Source organism: Neolamprologus brichardi, chromosome 9 (assembly GCF_056152115.1).
Source record: "Neolamprologus brichardi isolate AB-2024 chromosome 9, ASM5615211v1, whole genome shotgun sequence".
NCBI lineage: Eukaryota > Metazoa > Chordata > Actinopteri > Cichliformes > Cichlidae > Neolamprologus > Neolamprologus brichardi.
This window is the reverse complement of record NC_142112.1, coordinates 38,246,511-38,267,849: the sequence shown is the minus strand read 5'-3', so window position 1 is coordinate 38,267,849 and position 21,339 is coordinate 38,246,511. Positions and strand designations below refer to the sequence as shown.

The following is a 21,339-nucleotide window of genomic DNA, read 5'->3' as shown; positions in this document are numbered from 1 at the left end:
GGATGGATGCATGGATGGATGATAGATGGACGGACGGATGGATGGATGATAGATGGACGGATGGATGCATGGATGGATGATAGATGGACGGATGGATGGAGGCTGGATGGATGATAGATGGACGGATGGATGGATGCATAGATGGATGCATGGATGGATGATAGATGGAGGCTGGATGGATGATAGATGGATGGACGGATGGATGGATGCATGGATGGATGATAGATGGACGGATGGATGGAGGCTGGATGGATGATAGATGGATGGATGGAGGCTGGATGGATGATAGATGGACGGATGGATGGATGCATGGATGGATGCATGGATGGATGATAGATGGATGGATGGATGGAGGCTGGATGGATGATAGATGGACGGATGGATGGAGGCTGGATGGATGGATGGATGCATGGATGGATGCATGGATGGATGATAGATGGACGAATGGATGGATGCATGGATGGATGATAGATGGATGATAGATGGACGGATGGATGGATGCATGGATGGATGATAGATGGACAGATGGATGGATGCATGGATGGATGATAGATGGACGGATGGACGGATACATGGATGGATGCATGGATGGATGATAGATGGACGGATGGATGGATGCATGGATGGATGATAGATGGACGGATGGATGGATGCATGGATGGATGATAGATGGACGGATGGATGGATGCATGGATGGATGCGTGGATGGATGGATGGATGGAGGCTGGATGGATGATAGATGGACGGATGGATGGATGCATGGATGGATGATAGATGGACAGATGGATGGATGCATGGATGGATGATAGATGGACGGATGGATGGATGCATGGATGGATGCATGGATGGATGATAGATGGATGGATGGATGGAGGCTGGATGGATGATAGATGGACGGATGGATGGAGGCTGGATGGATGATAGATGGACAGATGGATGGATGATAGATGGACAGATGGATGGATGCATGGATGGATGATAGATGGACGGATGGATGGATGATAGATGGACAGATGGATGGATGCATGGATGGATGCATGGCTGGATGATAGATGGACGGATGGATGGAGGCTGGATGGATGATAGATGGACAGATGGATGGATGCATGGATGGATGATAGATGGACAGATGGATGGATGCATGGATGGATTATAGATGGACGGATGGATGGATGCATGGATGGATGATAGATGGACGGATGGATGCATGGATGGATGATAGATGGACAGATGGATGGATGCATGGATGGATGATAGATGGACAGATGGATGGATGCATGGATGGATGATAGGTGGACGGATGGATGATGACACCAAAGATGAAAATCAAACACATTAAACACTAAACTCAAATATATAATGAAATACAAATACTTTGTTTTTAAATGAAGGAAAACACACATTGTCCCCTTCAACAGGAAGTGGTGGAGCGGTCCAATTATCCCTCTTTGTATTTAATGGCTTTAAACCTTTAAACTCCCAGGGATGATCACGTTCCCATAGCTTCAGGTTGGGAGTTTTAATCTGAAACACACTGAGTCTTGTTCTGAATGCAAAATCCTCAAAACGCTCCAACCACAGATTGTGGGAAATGACAGCACGTCCTCCCGCTGTGGAAATGTGACCCTAACATGTCTTTTAATGGTCAGTCTGAGGCTCCAGCGTTTCTGTTTTTAGCAGAGCGTCTATATACTTTAGTTCACATCTCACAGCCTTCTGCTTCTGTATTTGTACATTTTAGGAGTCCCTGTAACTCAGTTTGTCCTCCCTGTGTTCAAACATTATATAAAACAATATTACAGGCTCACAGATAACCTCGTCCTCTCCTCGCCATCTCGCCCGCTCTCCTTCTCTCCTCTTCCCTCTCTCTTGTTCTTCATCTCTCACGTTGCAAACGCTTTTTCCCAGGGGGCTTTGCTCACAGGGGTTTGTTGTGACGAGGAGAAGCACCAAAAGCAGATCATGTTACCTGCCCATTCATCACCACCACCTCCCCCATGTGTGCGTGAGTGTGTGTGTTTGTTGCTCATGAAATTATCCAGGACAGCAGCAGCTGATTCTTGGGCTCTCCTCGACTACCCGAGATGAACTTCACTCAGAGCTGAGCGTTCCTGTATGCACAGTCGGTCTTTAATGATGAAAGTATTCAGCGAGTCAGCGACTGTGATGAATAACGGGACATCCAGGACATGCAAACTTCATCCGTGTCTGTGAAACGGACCCAAAAGCAGACACCAGAGAGACGAAGTTTTAACCGTCAGCAGTTTATTAGCTGAAATCCAAAACAGAAAAACAAGGCAAGACTATAATAAACCTGAACGGGGATAACTAAAGTCAACATGGAAACACTGACGTGAATCTGAACAGGCACCTGTAAAAACTATGACTCGAAACATGAATAGAGACCTAAACAGACGCGTGAAAACAATCCAGGAAATATACTATGACATGACACGAGATGAGCAGACGGACCAACACTGAGAAGAGAACGACTGAGGACTTAAATACACAGAAGGGTAAATAGAAACACCGGGGAAACACAGCTGACACCACAGGGGAAAGTAAAACTAAGCACAAAGAGCATAGAAACAAGACTTTCAAAATAAAACAGGAAATGTGAAGAGACATGAACTAGGACACGCAAACTTGACACGAGACAGAGGGAGTGACAGACAGTGTTGCCAACTCCTCACTAGGGAAAATCGCTATTGGCTGTCCTAAAAGTCGCTAGAAGTCGCTAAATGACGTCATCGCCTAATTTGCATAATTGGTCATGCTAATATAATTGTAACCTACATTGTTGGAGAGAGAAATAACATCATGGAAGAGACATAAAGTGAGTAAAAAAGTCCTAAATGCATTTAGAGTTTATTTAGAACTACGAATTAAATTTATTTTAGCAATTATTGTTTTTTGTAATGTCACAATTCCAACCCTGCTGCTTTATCCGGGCTTGGACGGCAAAAGTGACCCGAAATAGGCACTCTGGTGGAGTTACTGTGTGTGTGTGTGTTTATAAGTAGTTTTAAACTTGATCCACAAAACAGCATAACAGTAAAAGAACTGACTGCGTTACAGTCAGTGCGGGAGCAGCGGCTTCGCTCATGCGATTCATTTGCAGTTTGGACGCACAGGTGTGAACATCTCCTGCCCTGATAGCAGCTGGGGGAGGACTATCCTCCGCCTGTGAGCGCTTTGGCACAGGGAGGTGCCCGCGGCAGCACCGCTGCTTGTTGAGAGTAAAAGCGATACGCGCTTTCACGTCAAAAAGTCGTCATAAATAAGTCCCCAATAACACCAGAAAAAGTCACCAGATTTGTCGCTTTTTAGAAAAAAAGTGGCTAAGGGGGTCTGAAAACTCGCTAAATATAGCGACAAAGTCGCTAAGTTGGCAACACTGGTGACAGAGGGAGAGGGACACAAGGGGAGCCTACACAGAAGCATAGGAAAAACAAACCAGCAAACCAAACGGCACATGATTTTAACATAACATAATACACAATAACACAAACAGCCCCTGACACATTGTGAATGGGGTTAAAGATTGATCATTGTGTGCATCTCTACGTCTTCCATAGCTCAAAGCTGCTAACCAAAACTAGCCGATGGTCACATATTACACCTATCCTGCATCCCTTCACTGACTTCCAGTGAAATTCAGAATCCACTTTAGGATTTTGTTATTAAAACAAAAAGCTGTACGTGGACACGTTCCTGCTTATTTAGCTGAGCTTCTAACGCCTCATCAACACAGCTGGCTCGCCGATCGAACCCTTCTAACCGTCCCTCTGATCTTAAAACCAGAGGCGATCGTGCTTTTGAGGTTGGAGCGCCCAAACTGTGGAACAGCTTTCAGTCAATGATCTCTGATTTTAAAATACACAGCAGGCAAAACTTGCTGTAATTTGTTTGGGCGAGAAAGATGAAGCTAAACCTGCAGTTCCTCTGATGGCCACTCGAGGCAGGATTCCCACAGAGTCTCGTGTTATCATGTCTGTCCCGCACCAAGCTCAGCTGATAACTCAGCACTCCACCCTTTCATCAGCACAATGAGGTGTCTGAAACACCACCATGAAGCTACAAACTGTGGCGTTTGAAACCAACAGGTGGCGTTACAGTCCATCGTTTGTGTTGTCTCTGACTTCGAGCTGGCAGTTTGACCCAAAGTTTTCTCCAGCGCATTCTCCAGGTTACCAGCGTTTCTTTCTGTTCCTCTGCCTCGCAGACATCATGTTGGTGCACGCCTGTTACTGATCTCTTTTTAGTTGATGCCATGTGTAAAGTTGATTTGGTTGGTTGGCTTTAAACGCCTATACAGACATTATGAAGACTCAATGATAGAAAAATAATGCAGAATAAAAAGCGCCACATTTGTACTCTCAATAAATTCACAGCATGAATTTAAAACTTTTCATTAAATAGACTAAAGTTACTGTATAAAAATATGAGTTAATTTCAGATTTGACTGACCGACGGACAAATTAACTGGGCAGACTTAGCTTGGGTTGTCTCGCCAAGCAGCTGCAGGCAAACCTGTCATCTGTTCGTCTCCGCAGTCTCACTTCTTTGTGCTGGTCTCCACCATCGAGCTCATTTGCATGTAGACATCTAATCATAACGTGGGCAGAACTCGATCAGATGTTTTTCTTCCTCACAGATACATTTGCATCCAGCTTCACTGCTGTAAGATAATAGTTCTTATTAGTACATTATTAGATTTTATATTCACGAAGCACTCGCAAAAAGAGAGACGAGGTGTGTTACATAAAAATCCACTGAAAGCACAGACAGACCCAATAAGTAGGAGTAGGAGGAGTAGAGATCAGTGCGGCTTTATCGGTGCAGCTTTTTGAAGTGAAATAAAGTGAAAGTAAAGCAGACGCAGCAACAGTGAGAAGAATATTACCTGAACTTTGAAAAGAGGTCAAATTAGTCTCACATCCAATCAGAAAGACATGGAAATAAATGACAAAATCTTTCTGTCGCCCGTGTGCTCGACCAGTGGCTCAGCTGTGCCTTTAACTTCCTGTGTGTGTGTGTGTGTGTGTGTGTGCGTGGATGGTTGGCCCAATCCCCAGGCTAATTGGTGCGATCCGTTTAACGAGTTAAACGAGGTGAATTTGGGGGATCAGGTGGTCCAGAAATTGACACGCGCTCCCACACACAGATGGCTCACGCTGTCACCGAGCATAAACACGTCCACGGCTGATGCACGGACACACTTATAAACCTTCTCCCTCTGTCACTGTATCCAGCTCACGCTCTTCCTCATCATGATGCATGCAGCTGTTTCACGGAGGGTTCTCCCTCTCACGGCAGCAGGGCTTCAGTCCAGTTTGACTGTCCTGCTGGAACCAAGCGGACACCTGTCACATTAGATTAAGTCAACATGACTCCACATTTATGGTCTCTGGCCTGAATCATGTTTTATTTATGCAGGTTAGAAGTTTCCTGTGATACTTGTGTTTTGTTTTAGGAACTTTTTTAATTCGAAATAGGAAATTGAGCACCGAGTACAGGATTTGCAGATGTTAGAGTGTGTGTGTTACAGTTTTTATTATAACTCTGTGGCGTGCTCGAGATCAGCTTCTGGTCCAAATCCTGACTGATGGAGAGCAACTGATACCTCGGATCTTCTTTGTTTACTATTCCTGATAATTTATTAAATCTTATCAATCAAAAAATCAATTATAGCCAAATGAATCAATATTAAATTACTCAGCTGTAAACAGCTGACAGAGACAGTTAGTGGGCAGCTGGTGAACCATAGAGCATCATCACAAGCTGAAGAGCCAGATATTTGTTTTAGATGCTGGTAGAGACCAAGAGCAGATATACTGTTGAGACAAGCGTAGCTGGAAAAGGACGGCGGTGTAACTCTAAACTTCTGGGTGTAGGAGGTTGTTTCCTCACTTTTAACGGCAATATTACTGCCCCCAGGTGGCCACAACTATAATTGAACATAATTAAGGTTGGGCATATTTTGACTAGGGGTGGGTTTTTATAATCGATTCATCAATTAAAATCGATTCTGTCTTGGATAACGTGAAATCGATTCATTAAAATCCTGAATCGATTTTTTTAATATTAATTTATTTTGCCTTAAACGCCAGAATCTCAGGTTAAACCTCACAAAATTTCAACAACCACCAAACAGCTAAGACAGTAAATGAGAGCAGGAACACGGATTCTGCACAAAGATGTAAACATAATTTCAATCAGTGAGATGTCGCCTTTCTCAACCGACACGGTCGGGGCTGAAAGCCGACAGCTCGCTGATTCTGATGTTTCGGCAAAACACTGATTTTGTGTTTACGTCCTTTTTGCGCTGATTCTGAAGCTGTTAGTTTGATGTCTCTCCAAACAATATTGACCGAACCAGCAGCAAAAGAAGATCCAAACTACGCTTCACATAAACATCGTCATGAACTCACTCTGACTTTTCCTGTTTTGCTTCCAACACGATAAAATCAAACTTCATGCACAGCTCTCTCTCTTTCTCTCTGTACTATTTTCTGCATTATTCGCTTGCTTGTTACGCACAAGTCTACCGTTGTTTACATCACATCGGCCGATGTTTTATTTTTTTCCCTTTTACATACTTCCAAAAAGAACCTAATTTCTGCCGTTCAATACTAAACAAATGTAAACTTTTAAAATTATGCAAAATGCAAAACGCTGTGTCTGTAATAAAACCGCTGTAACGTCACAGGTAACGTTTATATGTTGATTAATGGTTTTCTTTTGTTTTTGATCTACTGCAGAATATTTTTATAAAATCCAGGCCAGGAAAATCACCTTCATGTGTTTCTGTTTTATCTTCAGCTACTTTGACACAAAGGCCTCTGCTGTTACGCTCACACCTTTGATAAAGTCTTGCATGTGTCAGCTTCCTTTTTATAGATACAAAAATATGTAAATGTACTGATCTGAATTATAATATTTCTGACTGTCAAAATTTCCCAGATTAAAATCGAATTGAATCGAATCGTGGATCTAATCTATTCGGGACCTTGTGAATCGGAAACGAATCAATTCTAGAAATCAGTGACGACACCCAGCCCTAATTCTGACCTATAAACAGGCTTAAATGAACAAACTGATAAAACAGACGTCTGTCAGCAATCCCCCATCGACTGTTGGAAAGCAGCAAGGTCACTGGTTGACCTGTCAAGGTATGTTGCCATGTTAACCAATCAGCTGCATCGATCTATTGGTGTTTGAGTCAAGGGCACAGCCAATCAAATCCCAGCGACATGGGCTGGTGAAACTGGGATTGTAACAGCAGAACACTGATCAGTACTATAAACAACAGCACACACACCACCAGCTGGGATCAATGCGCACACACACACACACACACACACTGTAACCTAGGTAATTAACATTTTCAGTTTAAAGTAAAATAATATATTTAGTCACAGCCCTTAAATAATAACAAACCTGCAGAAAGCCGACTGAAAACTTCCTCAAGAAAAAAAATGGACAAATAAATATAAATGATCGAGGATTTATTATTTGGGAGGGAAGTCCTGACAGCATGACTGCATGAGCTGCATCGTGTCCTCACACACGAGTAATGCACGCCTGCACACACATGTCAGAGTTCTGCTTCCTGGTGTCGGATATTGACCCACTGGCCCGGTTTCCTCTTACACAACCAGAAACTGGAAAGCTGCCGGATCCAGTTGAGTCGTTACGTAAACGGGCGACCAGCTGAGGGACGTCCAGCCTGCGGGTGTGTGCGCCGCTGGTTTGATTCATCAATAGGTGTGAATGAGACGTGTGAATGTTTGATAGATGGGCCGAGGCAGAGATGGACGGTGAGATAATTATTACGAGCTGGACTGGATCAGGATGACCTGATACCCACACTGACATCGGAAATATTTTTAACAGGAAGTAGCAGAGCCTCAGCATCGTGGTTTGACAGGGATTCTCGTTTAGAGGTTAGGATGGAGGGTCGATTTGAAAACCTGTGATTCTTTTTCCTTTTTGGGTTCATTCTCAACTCTTTGGTCAGGGTTGGGTTTTGGCGTCAGATCTGTAACTCAACATATGTTAAAACAGCGGTCCCCAACCCCCGGGCCTCGGACCGGTTCTGGTCCGTGAGTCGTTTGGTACCGGGCCGCGAGAGTTGAGGCTCAGGTGTGAAATGTATGGTTTTCAGGGTTTTTATCGGTTTTCAGTGTTATTTTGTTATCGTTTTTATCGTTTACTCTGTTTTCCTGCGTCTTTTCATGTGTGTTATGAATAAATCTTCTTTTTTTCAGTACCGGTACTAGTTTTATTTTGTTGTATTTATCCGCGACACCTTAAAGGCCGGTCCATGAAAATATTGTCGGGCATAAACCGGCCCGTGGCACAAAAAAGGTTGGAGACCGCTGTGTTAAAAGACAAATTTGTTCCATCTGCAAGAACTCTCCAACATGTCTTTGGTTGACTATGACGATCACCCTTTGCTATTACAGAAAATTTGCTCAGATGGTCTCAGAAACCATAAAAATACATTTAATTCATTTTTTGCCCTTCTACCCAACAATGTTTTCCAGTTAAATCTGGATAATCCCACGCTTGACGAGATATGTAATCTCTATGGAGAGAACTCCGGGGTCTCTTCCCAGTTGGATGCACCCCAAAAAAGTCCAAGGGGGCGGGGCATCCAGGACCGCACCTCATCGGGCTCTTTATCCACACAAAGGAGCAGCGAGTCCTCATCTTACATCTGAAGATAAACCCTTTATGACTTTTCCAGCTTCACACTTTGCACACTTTGAGCTGTTCTGTTAGACAGACACGTGCTGCCTGTTGTGGTGCTCATGGTGTCATTTATGTTACAAGCACAGCAGGCCTGCTGAAGTGCCTCTGAGCATGAAACAAACCTGCCTGCTGCTGTGAGGTCTGCTGGCTGAAATCAGAAGACAGATGCAGGAAGCTGCTACCTGAGCCACCTGACCTGTCACCTCACACACACACACACACACACACACACACACACACACACACACACACACACACACACACACACACACACACACACACACAGTTGTGGTTAAAGAGAAGCAATCTGGCTAAGAGCAGCACTCCGGCTTGGTGATCAGTTACTAAGAGCCTCAGGCATTATTCAGCACACACTGAGCAATCAACCTTCTGTGGACACTGTGATGCCACACAGGCTGTGTGTGTGTGTGTGTGTGTGTGTGTGTGTGTGTTTAATGAGTTAACTAAAGAATAAAGGATGAGAGAATGGAAGCAACTGGGAACATCTGGATGACAGATCTTCACACATTCATGGTCTCCAGAGGATCAATTGTAAAAATGGATTAAAACTTATTTATGTCCAAGTACCTGAAATATTAATGAGCTTCCCCTGAGAGCTGTATCTGTGCCACGCTCTGTCTTTGTTAGCTGTAGAGGTCAGTGCAGACAGGAGCGAGGACGCAGGTTTAGCCTCTGGGGAGAAACCCGGTGTTTCGGTGCTTACTGGCGAAGTCAGCAAATATCCATCAGTGCTCACTAATGAAGATCATCTTTGAAAAACGAAAGCCTGAGAAGTTGAACTTTTCTCAACGCTCACACCGCACCCACAGTTCAGTTCAGCCGTGACGTCAAAGGCTACGTTCACACTGCAGGCGAAAGCGCATCAAATCAAATTTTTCTGACCCTATGCGACTCATATCCGATCATGGTGTGACAGTGTGAACGGCACAAATCCGATATTTTCAAATCCGATCTGGGTCACTTTCGTATGTGGTGCTGAATCCGACACATATCTGATGTTTCAGAAAGCTGCTGTTTGATGGTCAAGTCGCATTAAATCCGTCTTTTAAATCACCGACACAAGACAGACGCCGATTATCAGCGCCGGAGAAGACATCGCGAACGCTTCCTGTCCATCCAGTGAAACTGTTGGGAAGACAACGTTGGAGAAACGTGAACATTTTATTTGTTCTGTATAATCTGCAGATTCTGACAGAAATCTGCAACTATCCTTTGAAGCAGCGCTCCTCTAAAACAGCAATAAGGATCATTATTAGGTTATTTACATTATTATGTAAATAACAAAATAACTTAAAGCAAAAATTGGGAAACGTAAAGTCCGAAGTCTTTATATTAAGACCATCAGTCAAACAATATTGTTGGTCTGGGTCTAAACAGAGCGCGTTGTGTGTGACGTCTTCTTTTGCGCATGCGGCCGCTTTGAGCGTTCGCACTAGAGCGCGTTTGCTGTCACATTTTATTTGTAGTGTGAACGATCAGACAAAACAATCAGATTTGATCAAAAAATCTGAATTGAGCATCAAGACCTGCAGAGTGAACGTAGCCTAAGAGAAGGAGAGGCGAGAGTCCTGACGCGCGATGGAATCTTGTCTCACAAACTGAATTTCTAACCTCAGCGTCTCTCCCTCTTTCTCTGTGTCTCCAGCTGTTGAACCTCTTCCTGGCTCTGCTCCTCAGCAGTTTCAGCTCCGACAACCTCTCGGCTCCAGACGACGACGGGGAGATGAACAACCTGCATATCGCCATTCACAGGATCACCCGTGGCCTGGCCTGGTGCCGCAGACAGGTCTGTGCGTCACTTTGTAACCTCCACAGAGCTCGTTCTGTCTCACACTGTTTCCTTCATGTTGTCTGTGGTTCAGGTGGTGGATTTTTTTAATGGGAACCTGAAGCGTCGTCGTCAGAAGCGAAAGGAGGCCAAAGCCATGATGAAGCTGAAGCGCCTCAGCACCATCCACACGGAGGCCAACGGCGCTGTCATAGGTGACATACCTCACAGATTATTTCTGTCGCACACTAACACAGATCGGATGTACTCGTCCTCTCGTGTTACCTTTGTTATAATTCACAATGACCTCTCATCTGGCTAATTTCCACCTCAGACTGCTGTCGTGCAGCCGCGGCTGTTCCTCAGTTTAATGCACGCAAGGCGCCGTGACATCTGAGATTTAAGAGTAAAAATATCTGGTATTTATAAGCTGCCGATCCATAAAAGATATAAACACATTAATTGGCCATTTGATGGTTGTGTGCCAAGCATCTTCTTGGCTGAGAGCCACTCAAAGCCGACCAGCTTTGTTTCCAGGAAGTTCCTGCCCTCAGCCAAGAAGCAGTCACACATAAACAGCAATCAGCCGTGTGAAGCAGTTAAACTACAACTGTCTTTGTACATAATTAACAAATGAGATTAAGCTGCTAAATCAATTTATTTAAATAAGATTTTATTTAAAGTGTTATTGACAGGTGTGTCTCTTAAAATTAAACCAAAAAACATGAAACTTCCAGGTCTGATGGCAAAAGTGAAGTTTCCATGAAGTCGTTTAGTTCCCTCGCAAATAAATCAGTCTGTTAGAGGAGCAGCAGAAGTCTCTGAAAAAATGGCCACAGACCTCAGGAAGGACTTTCCTGATGTGGATGTGGTCTCAGTCACTACGCTGAAGTCTTATCTGATAAAATATGATGTGATTTTTAGTAAATTAAGCTTCCATGCATGTGGCATTCATGCAGTTCCATCTTTGAAATGCATTTAAGACTTAACTTGATTTATTTAAAGAGGCGGTGCCCAACCTCGTTTGTGCCACGGACCGGTTTATGTCCGACAATACTTTCACAGACCGGCCTTTAACCCTTTAAGACCGACCATAGAACCAAGTCCGCCAGAGCTTATATTATATGTTTACATGCTGTGGAGCCATTTTTGGGAGCATTTCAAGTTGCTATACATCAATACAACCATTACAGCCCAGATTTTAATAATATGTCTGCATTAAGTGCATAGTAACTACATAAATTGCAAAAAGTGCAATAAACTACAAAAAAATTGAAAATCGTTTTTGTTTTTTTACATATATTTCTAGTTAGAGAAATTTAAGAGGCTTATCCCTCAAAACTGTAAATACAAAAAAGTTGCACAAAATAGTTTCCCACCACAGGAAATTTATTTTGAGTGTCTTCATAGTTTTATTTTTGAAATACACCAATTTTGGTGTGCCCGCTCTGACCGGTTTTAAAGGGTTAAGGTGGGCCGGATAAATCCAACAAAATAAAACCAGTACCGCTACCAAAAAAACTAAGATTTATTCATAACACACAGAAAAAGACCCAGGGAAACTGAGATAATGATAAAAACATTAAAAACCCTGATAACCATGAATTTCACACCCGAGACTGAACTAAACGACCGGTACTGGTTTGTGGCCCGGGGGTTGGGGTTGGCTCCGACAGTCTCGGTCGTTGTGTCCTTGGGCAAGTAACTTGGTGGAAGCAGACCCTCTAATATGTAGACAGGAAGTTCATTTTATTGAACTTCTTAGAGAGATCTTCTAAGTCTTAGACTGTTACGCAGCCCTGCGTAACAGTCTTTCTATCAACTTCCATAAAAAATCAAATAAAACAAATGCTGCAGAAAGGTAGGGATAGGTAGTTCATCCGTCTTTTTCTTCATCCCAGGGCGTCACGTGGAGAAGTACGTGGTGCCGGAGGATGACAGCTACATGACGAATCCCAACCTGACCATCAGCGTCCCCATCGCCCCCGGAGAGTCGGACGTAGAGTTCCCAGAGGAGGAAGAGGACGGGGAGGGAGAGGAGGAGCAGACGGAGGGTTCTGAGGAAGAAGAGGAGGAGAGGGAGGAGGTAGGGAGGAGAGCTGACGCTGTGCTGAGCTAACTGAGGTTTTCTGGTTCACACACACACACACACACCTGTGTGTGACGTAAGAAGCTCAGGTGTGAGGATGAGTCAGCTGCTGTTCCCCCCGAGGTTACCTTCTAACAACTGGCTGCCTGTCGGCTGGTCTGTCTTCAGGTCAGTTCATTAACCCGTGCAGGTGCACCGCCATCTACCACTCAACACTCACAGCTCACCTCAAAAAGCCAGAGTTACACACTTAAGTAAATGCACAACAACATATATTTAACTAATATTCTTTTCCAGGCATTTCATTGTTTTTTTATCCGAAGGACGCTGATTCAGCTGAATGTGACCCATCTGTGCTGTAACAAGCTTCAGCTGGTTTTTAACTGGTGCTCGTGGAAATGATGTTGTGTCTGTAACTGTTTCACTGGCGCCAAGTCTGTAAATCTGCAGTTTTCTAACGTCCAGCAGGGGGCGCCTTCTGTGCTTAGAAAATGAAGTCTTGCTGTGTAAAAGTTGGTGGTAGAAACACACAAATTCTGACTTCAGACTCATGTTTATGGTTTAAAGATTTATTCAACACATCACGATATTTATCTTGTATGTCGTGGTCCCCGATTAGGGTCAGAAAGGAGCGTAAAGCAGGGAATGATTTACAGTTGCGTACGCACAGCGTCCTCCATCCCAAGATGTTTATCACACTAAAATGATTTGTTTTAAAACATCAAGAGGCAAACAGCAAGACCTGCTCACCGAGCGCACCAAACTGGGACTTCAGGAAGCAGTGGTCATCTTTTATTTACAGTCTATGGCTCAGACCCCTCCTACTGGGAAAAATGTGTAACTGCAAATATGACTGCAAGTAATATAACAACAACAGTCACTTAAAACACCTGTGCTGATTAAAGTTAAATAGACAAAGACACACAAAAGTATGAGTTTCTTTCTCCTTATGAAGTGAAAAATTTGTACTTTGTGCAAAACTTTTCCTTTTCCCGTCTTTCAGGTAGTAAAAGGGTTTGAGGGCTTTTTAAAAAGCCCTCAAACCCGATCCTGGCGTAACATCCTGAGTCACGTGAAACAATTATTAGAAGAAATATTCAGAGTTACTTAAAAGTATCCCATTATAAGTTACACAGGAAAAAGCAGAAGCGCTGACGTGACACGCTAATAATCGTGGCAGCAGATTTATTGGATTATTAAAACTTAAAGTGTTTCCAAAGGAAAGGTGAACTTACTTGATGAAACACTAATAAAAAGGTTGTAAGCTTTGATCAGCGCTGCTGCCTCCGGTCAATAACGTGTGTGATTGATCTGAGCATGTGCAGACCATCTTCATCACGGCTCATGTGCTGCTTTCATGTGTTGTTTTCATCTTCTAATTATCCCGTGCAGGCTCCATGTCACTTTCAGCTCAGCTGATCTGTGCGGCGCGTCTGCGGCGGCTCAGCTGCTGGCAGCGCGCTCAGCCCAGCAGCTGCCATCATTTCTGCTGAGTAAAGCCGAGCGTCCTCCCTCTACGTTAGCATGCGGTGAAGACTTTACTGCTATTAGTTATAGGCAGTTTAATAAAAACATGGCTGCAGTCCAAGAGCACTTTGGACGGCACATAAATCCCAGCTGACCTGGAACTCTCCGAGATTCCCAGCGAGGGCCGAAGCTCACGAGTCCCTGTTGTTGAGTCACAACAGCTCAGAGCTTTCAAATGCTCTAATACCTGCATGTTACTGCTGTTTGTGTCATTACATTTGACTGTAGCTCGTCACTGTCAAAGATCAGGTTTAGGTTCAACTACTTAGCTTTTACATCACAGCGTGACTGACGTTTGCACTGGAGCAACATTAATGTGATGCAGGAGCATCAAAAACACAGGAAAGTAACAGCGTGCAGGTCTCACTGTGATCAGTTTCATTTCCACACACTGTTTATCTGCAACTTCCAGCAAACTTTAGCAAGATTTCTGCTCAATATCTGTAAGAATAACTTCAGATGTTCCACAATCTTTCTACTCCCTGCGTGCACGCACAGCTGCCTCGAGCTGGGATCGCTTTTTTAGGGTCCTTCCTCCGGGCTGGGAATGATGGTGATAGAAGGACATGGAGGGGGAGGGAGGGGGAGAGAGGGAGAACAGGTGCACAACATGATTAAAGAGGAGAGGTGATGATGAACCGAGTCAGCACAGGTGTGCGCACACACGCATAGACACACACAGGCAAACACACACGACACAAATCTGTCATTTCATGTTAGATACAAAGAGAAGCGAGAGGAAACGACGAAACATCTCCTCTTCCCTCCTCTTCCTCGGCACACACACACACACACACTAAGAAATTTTAGTTTTATGAGTTTTGTTCCTAAAGGAGATATTACACTGTTTGAAAAATGTGACACAGAGTCGTACAAAGAACTTACAAACACACACAGACACACACGGTGTCTGCGGCTCAGTCGGACTTTTTGTCCTATGAATAGATGAAGTGAGGCAGGACACACACACACACACACACACACACACACACACACACACAGAGGCACGCAGAGTCTGAATAACTTGCATCACTACCACACTTGCACACACACACACTAATATACACCCTTTTAGCACAAACACACACGCAGCACAGCAGAGTGAGAAAAATGCTGGACCATAATGCACTGCCGGAGGCCTCCAATTCTGTCTGAGGGACCCTCTTACTTTGAGTGTGTGTGTGTGTGTGTGTGTGTGTGTGTCGTCTCAGTCCATCCATTTCAAAGATGATTTTCATAGAAAGAAAAAGGAAGACTGTGTGTTTGTACCGTCTAGTTCGAGATCTCCACATTAAGCTGATCTGTTAACATGAACCATGTAATCACACGCTTTTAAAAAGCTTTAATAAAAATCCATCGCTCAGTTCTCTTCACAACATCGGTCTTTTCAAGCTGCCTTATATTGAAAAATAAAGGCTGTGCAGTATTAGAGAGAGAACCTCAACAATCACACGAACTTTGAGCAGCACTTGGCGACAGTGGGGAGGAAAAAAACTAGGGATGCAACGATACCAATTTTTTCAAACCGATACGATACCGATACTTGGATCTGAGTACTTGCCGATACAGAGTACAAAAACCGATACTTCTACCACACACACACACACACACACACACACACACACACACACACACAAATGCGATGAATTGGAAGACAGGTTTTATTTTATTCTCTGCTGATAAAAAATAAAATCTTAATAAAAATGACCACAAAATAATTTCAAGTGAAAAATAAGCACTTCTGTTAAATTATTGCAGAGTCTCCACATTGTAATTTAACAAAACATCACTGAACTATTGGCACTGTCTCGAGCTTTTAGAATAATAAATAAACACTTCTGTTTATTTATTATATTTCATATCGCAGCTCGAGTATGCTGAGAAGACGGTGCAATCCGATGTTTTCCACGACCGGCATTGGCTGGTCATCCAGAGCGATAAAATGAGTCAGAGCCTCTGTTATTTTAACTGCTCGTGGATTTTCTCTTGACATTTTTCATCGCTTTTCCAAAACCTGAGTTAAAGTTGGCTGTTCCACACTGCTGACATTTTGTTTAGCCTAGCTACAGCAGCCTCCAGTTACTCTTTTTTTATCTGGAGCTGCCAGTCTCACTCGTCTAACCCTGTGCCTGTTTAGCGCGGGATGTCCCCCTAGTGGCCAATCTAAAAAACTACAACAGAAATGACAAGCCACCCTCTGACTAATGAAATAAGTTAGTATCGGTTCATGGTATCGGTTAACTTTTACGAGTATGAGTACACACACATTTTACAGTATCGGCCCCGATACCTGATACCAGTATCGGTATCGGCATCGGTACCAATACCGGTATTGGTATCGGTACAGATACCGATAGTGCATCCCTAAAAAAACCCTTTTGACAGGAAGAAATCTCCAATAGAACCAGCCTCGGGGGGGGGGCGGGGCCATTGGTAGCCATGGCTGTAGCTCAGGTGTTAACATAACACAAGCATGAAAAACAGGTGAGAGTCTCTGACTTGTTTAAAAGCTCTGAACACGCCTACAAACAGCAGAGTAGCAGATCTGCTCCAGCTTCACTGGATCTCTGTATCACTGCGCGGTGCAGCAGACATTTAGCCGCGAGGTGAAACATGCAAATGCAGCGAGAGCTGCGGCGCACACACAGATACACACTGTGACCTAATGTGAAAGGGCAGCATAAATAGAACAAAGCTCAGGAACATATTTCCCCCTAAATCAGCTGCTGTTGAGCCAGAGAGGGGGTGGGGGTGTATGTATATGTTTGTGAGGGCCGGTCCTGGTGAGGGTCCGATCACCATCTGCTGGAGGTTCAGAGGAAGCGTCCGAATCTGGTTTTAGAGCAGAATCGTTTGGAGGTTAGCGTCGTCCTCACAGAGGTGGATACGCTGACGCTGTTTGAGACGGAGGCTGGATTGGAGGGCGGGACAACAGAAAGAGGGACTCAGCGCATCGCTGCTTTCACAACTCCTTAGCATCAAGCTTAGTTTCCTGTGTGTGTGTGATGCAAGAGGGCTGTTTTCTCTCTCTGCCACTGCTGTAACATCTCATTCCCTTTATTCTTTTTTCTTAATTCACTCGGACATTCAGCAGAAAAGAGAAGAACAGGCACTGATCCTCGTCTTCCTCGGTTACCTGTTACTCTGATTGTCTCATTTCCCCTCAGATCGCCTGAAATCCTCCCAGCTGAATGCGAGCGTTTGTAAACTGTGAACTGAACGGTGCAGCGAGCTACGACGTGTTTCCCGACGTGACCAAACCTCTTCCCGAACCCCCTGAAATATTTAACAATTACGAGAGACAGAGAAGGAAACAAACACAGCTGTGAGGTTTCCATTGTTCTGAGTTTAACAAGCTCGTTGGTTCGTCCACTCTGGTCGTGGGGAGGGATCACCACCATTATAAAATGACCCTGTTTTTCCAGCATCTCTGTTTTAGAAAGTTTCTTTTCGGGGTTTAATTCGGGGATGGCCGCAGCTCAGCACTTCCTGTAGCACTGCTGTCTTATAATGAACGCGCATCCACACAGGAAGTCCGTTCATCATGCATCAGCAGACATTCTGGGCCCAGGCAACCCTTAAATGTATTTGTCACCCTCTCATAAGTCAATCAACGGCATCCGTCGTTCTCATTGGTTGTCACTTCTGTCGCTCGCCTTGAATCTGAGAAAATTTGAGAAAACTTTCTGAATGCTGGTGTTAGCTGGTTTCCTTTTGTTTGGAAGAACTTTGGCTAAGATGACCACATAAGTGAAATCATTTCTCTATGACATCATAAAGATCTCAGAGTAGAAAAAAAATGTAGAAGCCAATCATTTAGAGCAGTCTGAGATTGAGCTCATTTGAACTGTAACAGGACTTATTTAGCTGGTTTTTCATGTTGCCAGAGAAACGCTTTGTTTCTGAAAAAGTATTAAAGACGTTTCTTTATTGCAACATTTAGTTTGCAACAGATCCATGAGCCAATCACAGCAGCAGCTTCCCCCTGCCAGGACAGCTCCTCCTGTGAGGCAGCGCTGAGGCAATGCTGGAAGCACTTTATTAGATTAGATGAGTATTGATCTATTCTGCTTGTTTTTAGCTGCAATCTTTTATTCTTGGATCTACTTGGAGTAGCTTTGCATGATTTAGCTTTTGTAACTCACCCTGGACCCAAGTGCAACCCCTCAGCTCGTCCCCTGTCTGAAAAATAACATTTTACATCCTTTCCCTTTAAGGCTGCCCTACCTTCCTTCTGATTGGGTGAAAGTTAGGTCTGAGATGTGAGGGATCTAGGAAAGAGTCAGCGTGACAGCTGATACACATCCACTACAAACAGCACAGGGACGTGGATGCTAACCTGCTAATGTTAGCTGCACTCAGCGGCCAATCTGGCGCCTGAGAGTGTGCACACTTCACAAGTACAGTTTATGATGCACAGTCTTTGTACAGGTGGTGTTTAACCTGCCGTTTAATCTGTGCTCGGTTTTGGCTGTTCTGATATTTTTATGCTTTATAATCGAAGAAGCTGTCCTGCAGCATCCCCGATCACCTGCACGCTCAGAGTTTATCTGCAGATGAGGCAGCGGCGATGTGACGTTGTTCAGCGTCATCACCGACTGTTAGTGTAACTGTGCTGTAGACAAAGCCACACCCACACACACTCTGGGGGTTTGACCATGAGTAATAGACATGGCTGTTGTGTTTTTGTTAAACACGTAATATTTTGACATCTAAATAATTCACGCCGCTGTTGTTTTGGGCGAGCCTTCTTGCTGGCTCAGCAACATGAATGAACAATGATTTTTTATTATGTCAGACGATGCGTGTTGGCCAGCTCGTGACCTAGTTACGCAGTTAAATAATGCACCAGCAAGGTGTTGGCGAGATCTGAACATTAGTCAGCAGCTGGGGTCAGGTGTAGCTCCACGTCGCTCTGCGATGTGTAGTTGGGCTTAGATGAGCTGTCAGCGCCGACCGGACCAGTCTGTGGTTTAGTGTCGGGGTCAAGGGTCAAGAAGTCCTATTATTCCCCGTTTCACTGCAAAAAGAGAACGAATCTGTTTTACTTAATGCCCAGAAGGGAAGTAGTTCTTGATCTCTGTCTATTAAACTGTGTTTCATGTTTCATCAAAGCTGTGGACATCTCACAAATTCACATCTGCTGTTCCACTACGATGTGGGAGTACACAACCTGCAGTTCTTCTAGTGTCCACTTGAGGCAGGCTCTAAGAATGAGTCCAACTTTAGACTCTATAAAAACACTGTTCTGTACTTCTTAGATGCTTCCTAACTCACCCGACTGCCTCCTATTGGCAGGTGACCCACACAATCAGTCACATGTGGATCGTCGGTCTCACATCTAAGTGCCAGTTGTGGGTCGTCTGTCACCATACAGAGCTGATGCTATTACCCCAAACTCACGTTCATTCTTAAACCCAACAATGAAGCTTGTAGAGACTAAAACGAATGAACGTGTTCCCCGATGGTTCCGATCCCTGCTCAGCCATGACGTGGCATGTTGGCTCAACTTTGACTTTTATGATTCACACAATACATTTAAAGGAGGACAACTATCATAACCACGTTGTGTGTTCTGACTGTGATGTTTAAGGTAAAAGTCAGACAGATATGAACCTCGCTGAGAGCAGTAAAGTTAAGCCGGGGATGGAGACAGCGTGATCGGCGTAGCAGGCTGTCACTCAGAGCTCAGGTTGCAGGTGGCTGATATCTGCTTGTTTTACCTGGGTTTACTTATAGAGATCGACAGACCACGTGACTTTTGCGCATTGCTTTGTGGGTACCCGTGGCAACAAAATCAAAAAACTCCATCAAGCGCTAGCATTTCCAGCACCGGTAATCATTATTTCTGCGGTTTTAATCCCTACTTGCATTTTATTTTCCCCAAAAACAGTGATGTACAAAACGACGGAGAACACGGCAGGTCCGTACAAAGACAGACGTGACGAAAAGGCAAAACAAAGTACGAGGAAAAATCAAAGGAGTGAAAGCGTCAGACCCATATAAGCATACAGAGTGGAGTAAGGACGTTAGTGTGCTGCCCGACTTTCATCACGCACATATTTATTATTATATGGTCCTAAGTGTGAGTTCATACACTCACAAAATGTTTAGTAACTTCAGATCCTGCAACAAGCCCAGGTCCAGTTTACTTTGGTGATTTGGACTATTCCATTTCACAGCTGTTCTTACATTTGTCCTTTATCTCCTGTACAGGCCAACGCAATCTATTTGTTGTTTCAGGTTGTAGTGTTACACAACATTTTCAGATCTAATAGAAATAAAATGAGTTTCATAATTCATTCAATTATTGTCTTTATTTATAACTGGCATTATTGTTTCATTCTATTATAGAATCTTACAGGAAAGATGCAAAATTGTAAAAATCCATTGTGCTTTATTAGCTGCTTCGGTGAAAAACAAATCAACAATGCAACAAAAACAACAGCAACATATCAAAACAACTTACTGGAAAACAGTTATTCATCACTTGCTTGCTTCAGTACAACACTTGGGCACATATATGCGCGACGTTTCGTGGCTGTTTTGATCTCGCTCTCTCTCTTAACGATCAAATCTCGCTGTGGTAGCAGCTTTAAACTCTGTATGGCCAGGTTGATAGAGGGCGCCCAGTCTGGATCACATTCCAGCATTTTGTTGGCTGGTTTTCCTACAAAACACAACAAACATTAGCCCGCAAAGCCACAGTGAACAAAGCAGCATAGCGCAACAAATTCAATTCAAATGAAGACTTATTTGTAACCTACATCAACGATTATGTTATGATAACTACAACAGAAGACTGACCTTTGTGGAAATGCTTGGAGCAGACTAACACGTGAGCTGAAACGTTATATTTGGTCTTCGAATGGCTGCAATCCAGGACATCCGTCGCCTCTTTGTTACTTCAGAAACATGGCGTGAACAATTTCTCTTCCACGACGTAATCCGATAAAAAACGATCTCTTTACCCGTCGGCTTCCCGTGGCTGTCATGTGACCAGCTATTGCAGTTAATAATACAACAGCTTCTTGACATTTTTGTTTCTTTTTATCGCTGTGTGACTGTTTTCATGTGAAAGCCTGCGTGCGCTAGTACCGCCTGCCACTCGTTCCCACAATCCTTTGCGGTTTTACCCCAGAATGACGTCACATCTTCAGTCTCTATAGCACGC

General features: G+C 43.9%; 1 protein-coding gene across 1 annotated transcript in view; it reads left to right on the top strand.

The window, feature by feature from the left end:
• Positions 1 to 21,339, top strand: part of LOC102799570 (sodium channel protein type 3 subunit alpha-like) — a 281,657-nt gene that overhangs the window by 196,521 nt on the left and 63,797 nt on the right. The window contains exons 20-22 of the mRNA XM_087846568.1: positions 10,427 to 10,567; positions 10,644 to 10,764; positions 12,451 to 12,635. Coding sequence (XP_087702694.1) covers positions 10,427 to 10,567; positions 10,644 to 10,764; positions 12,451 to 12,635 — 447 coding nt within the window. The remainder of the gene's footprint in view (positions 1 to 10,426; positions 10,568 to 10,643; positions 10,765 to 12,450; positions 12,636 to 21,339) is intronic.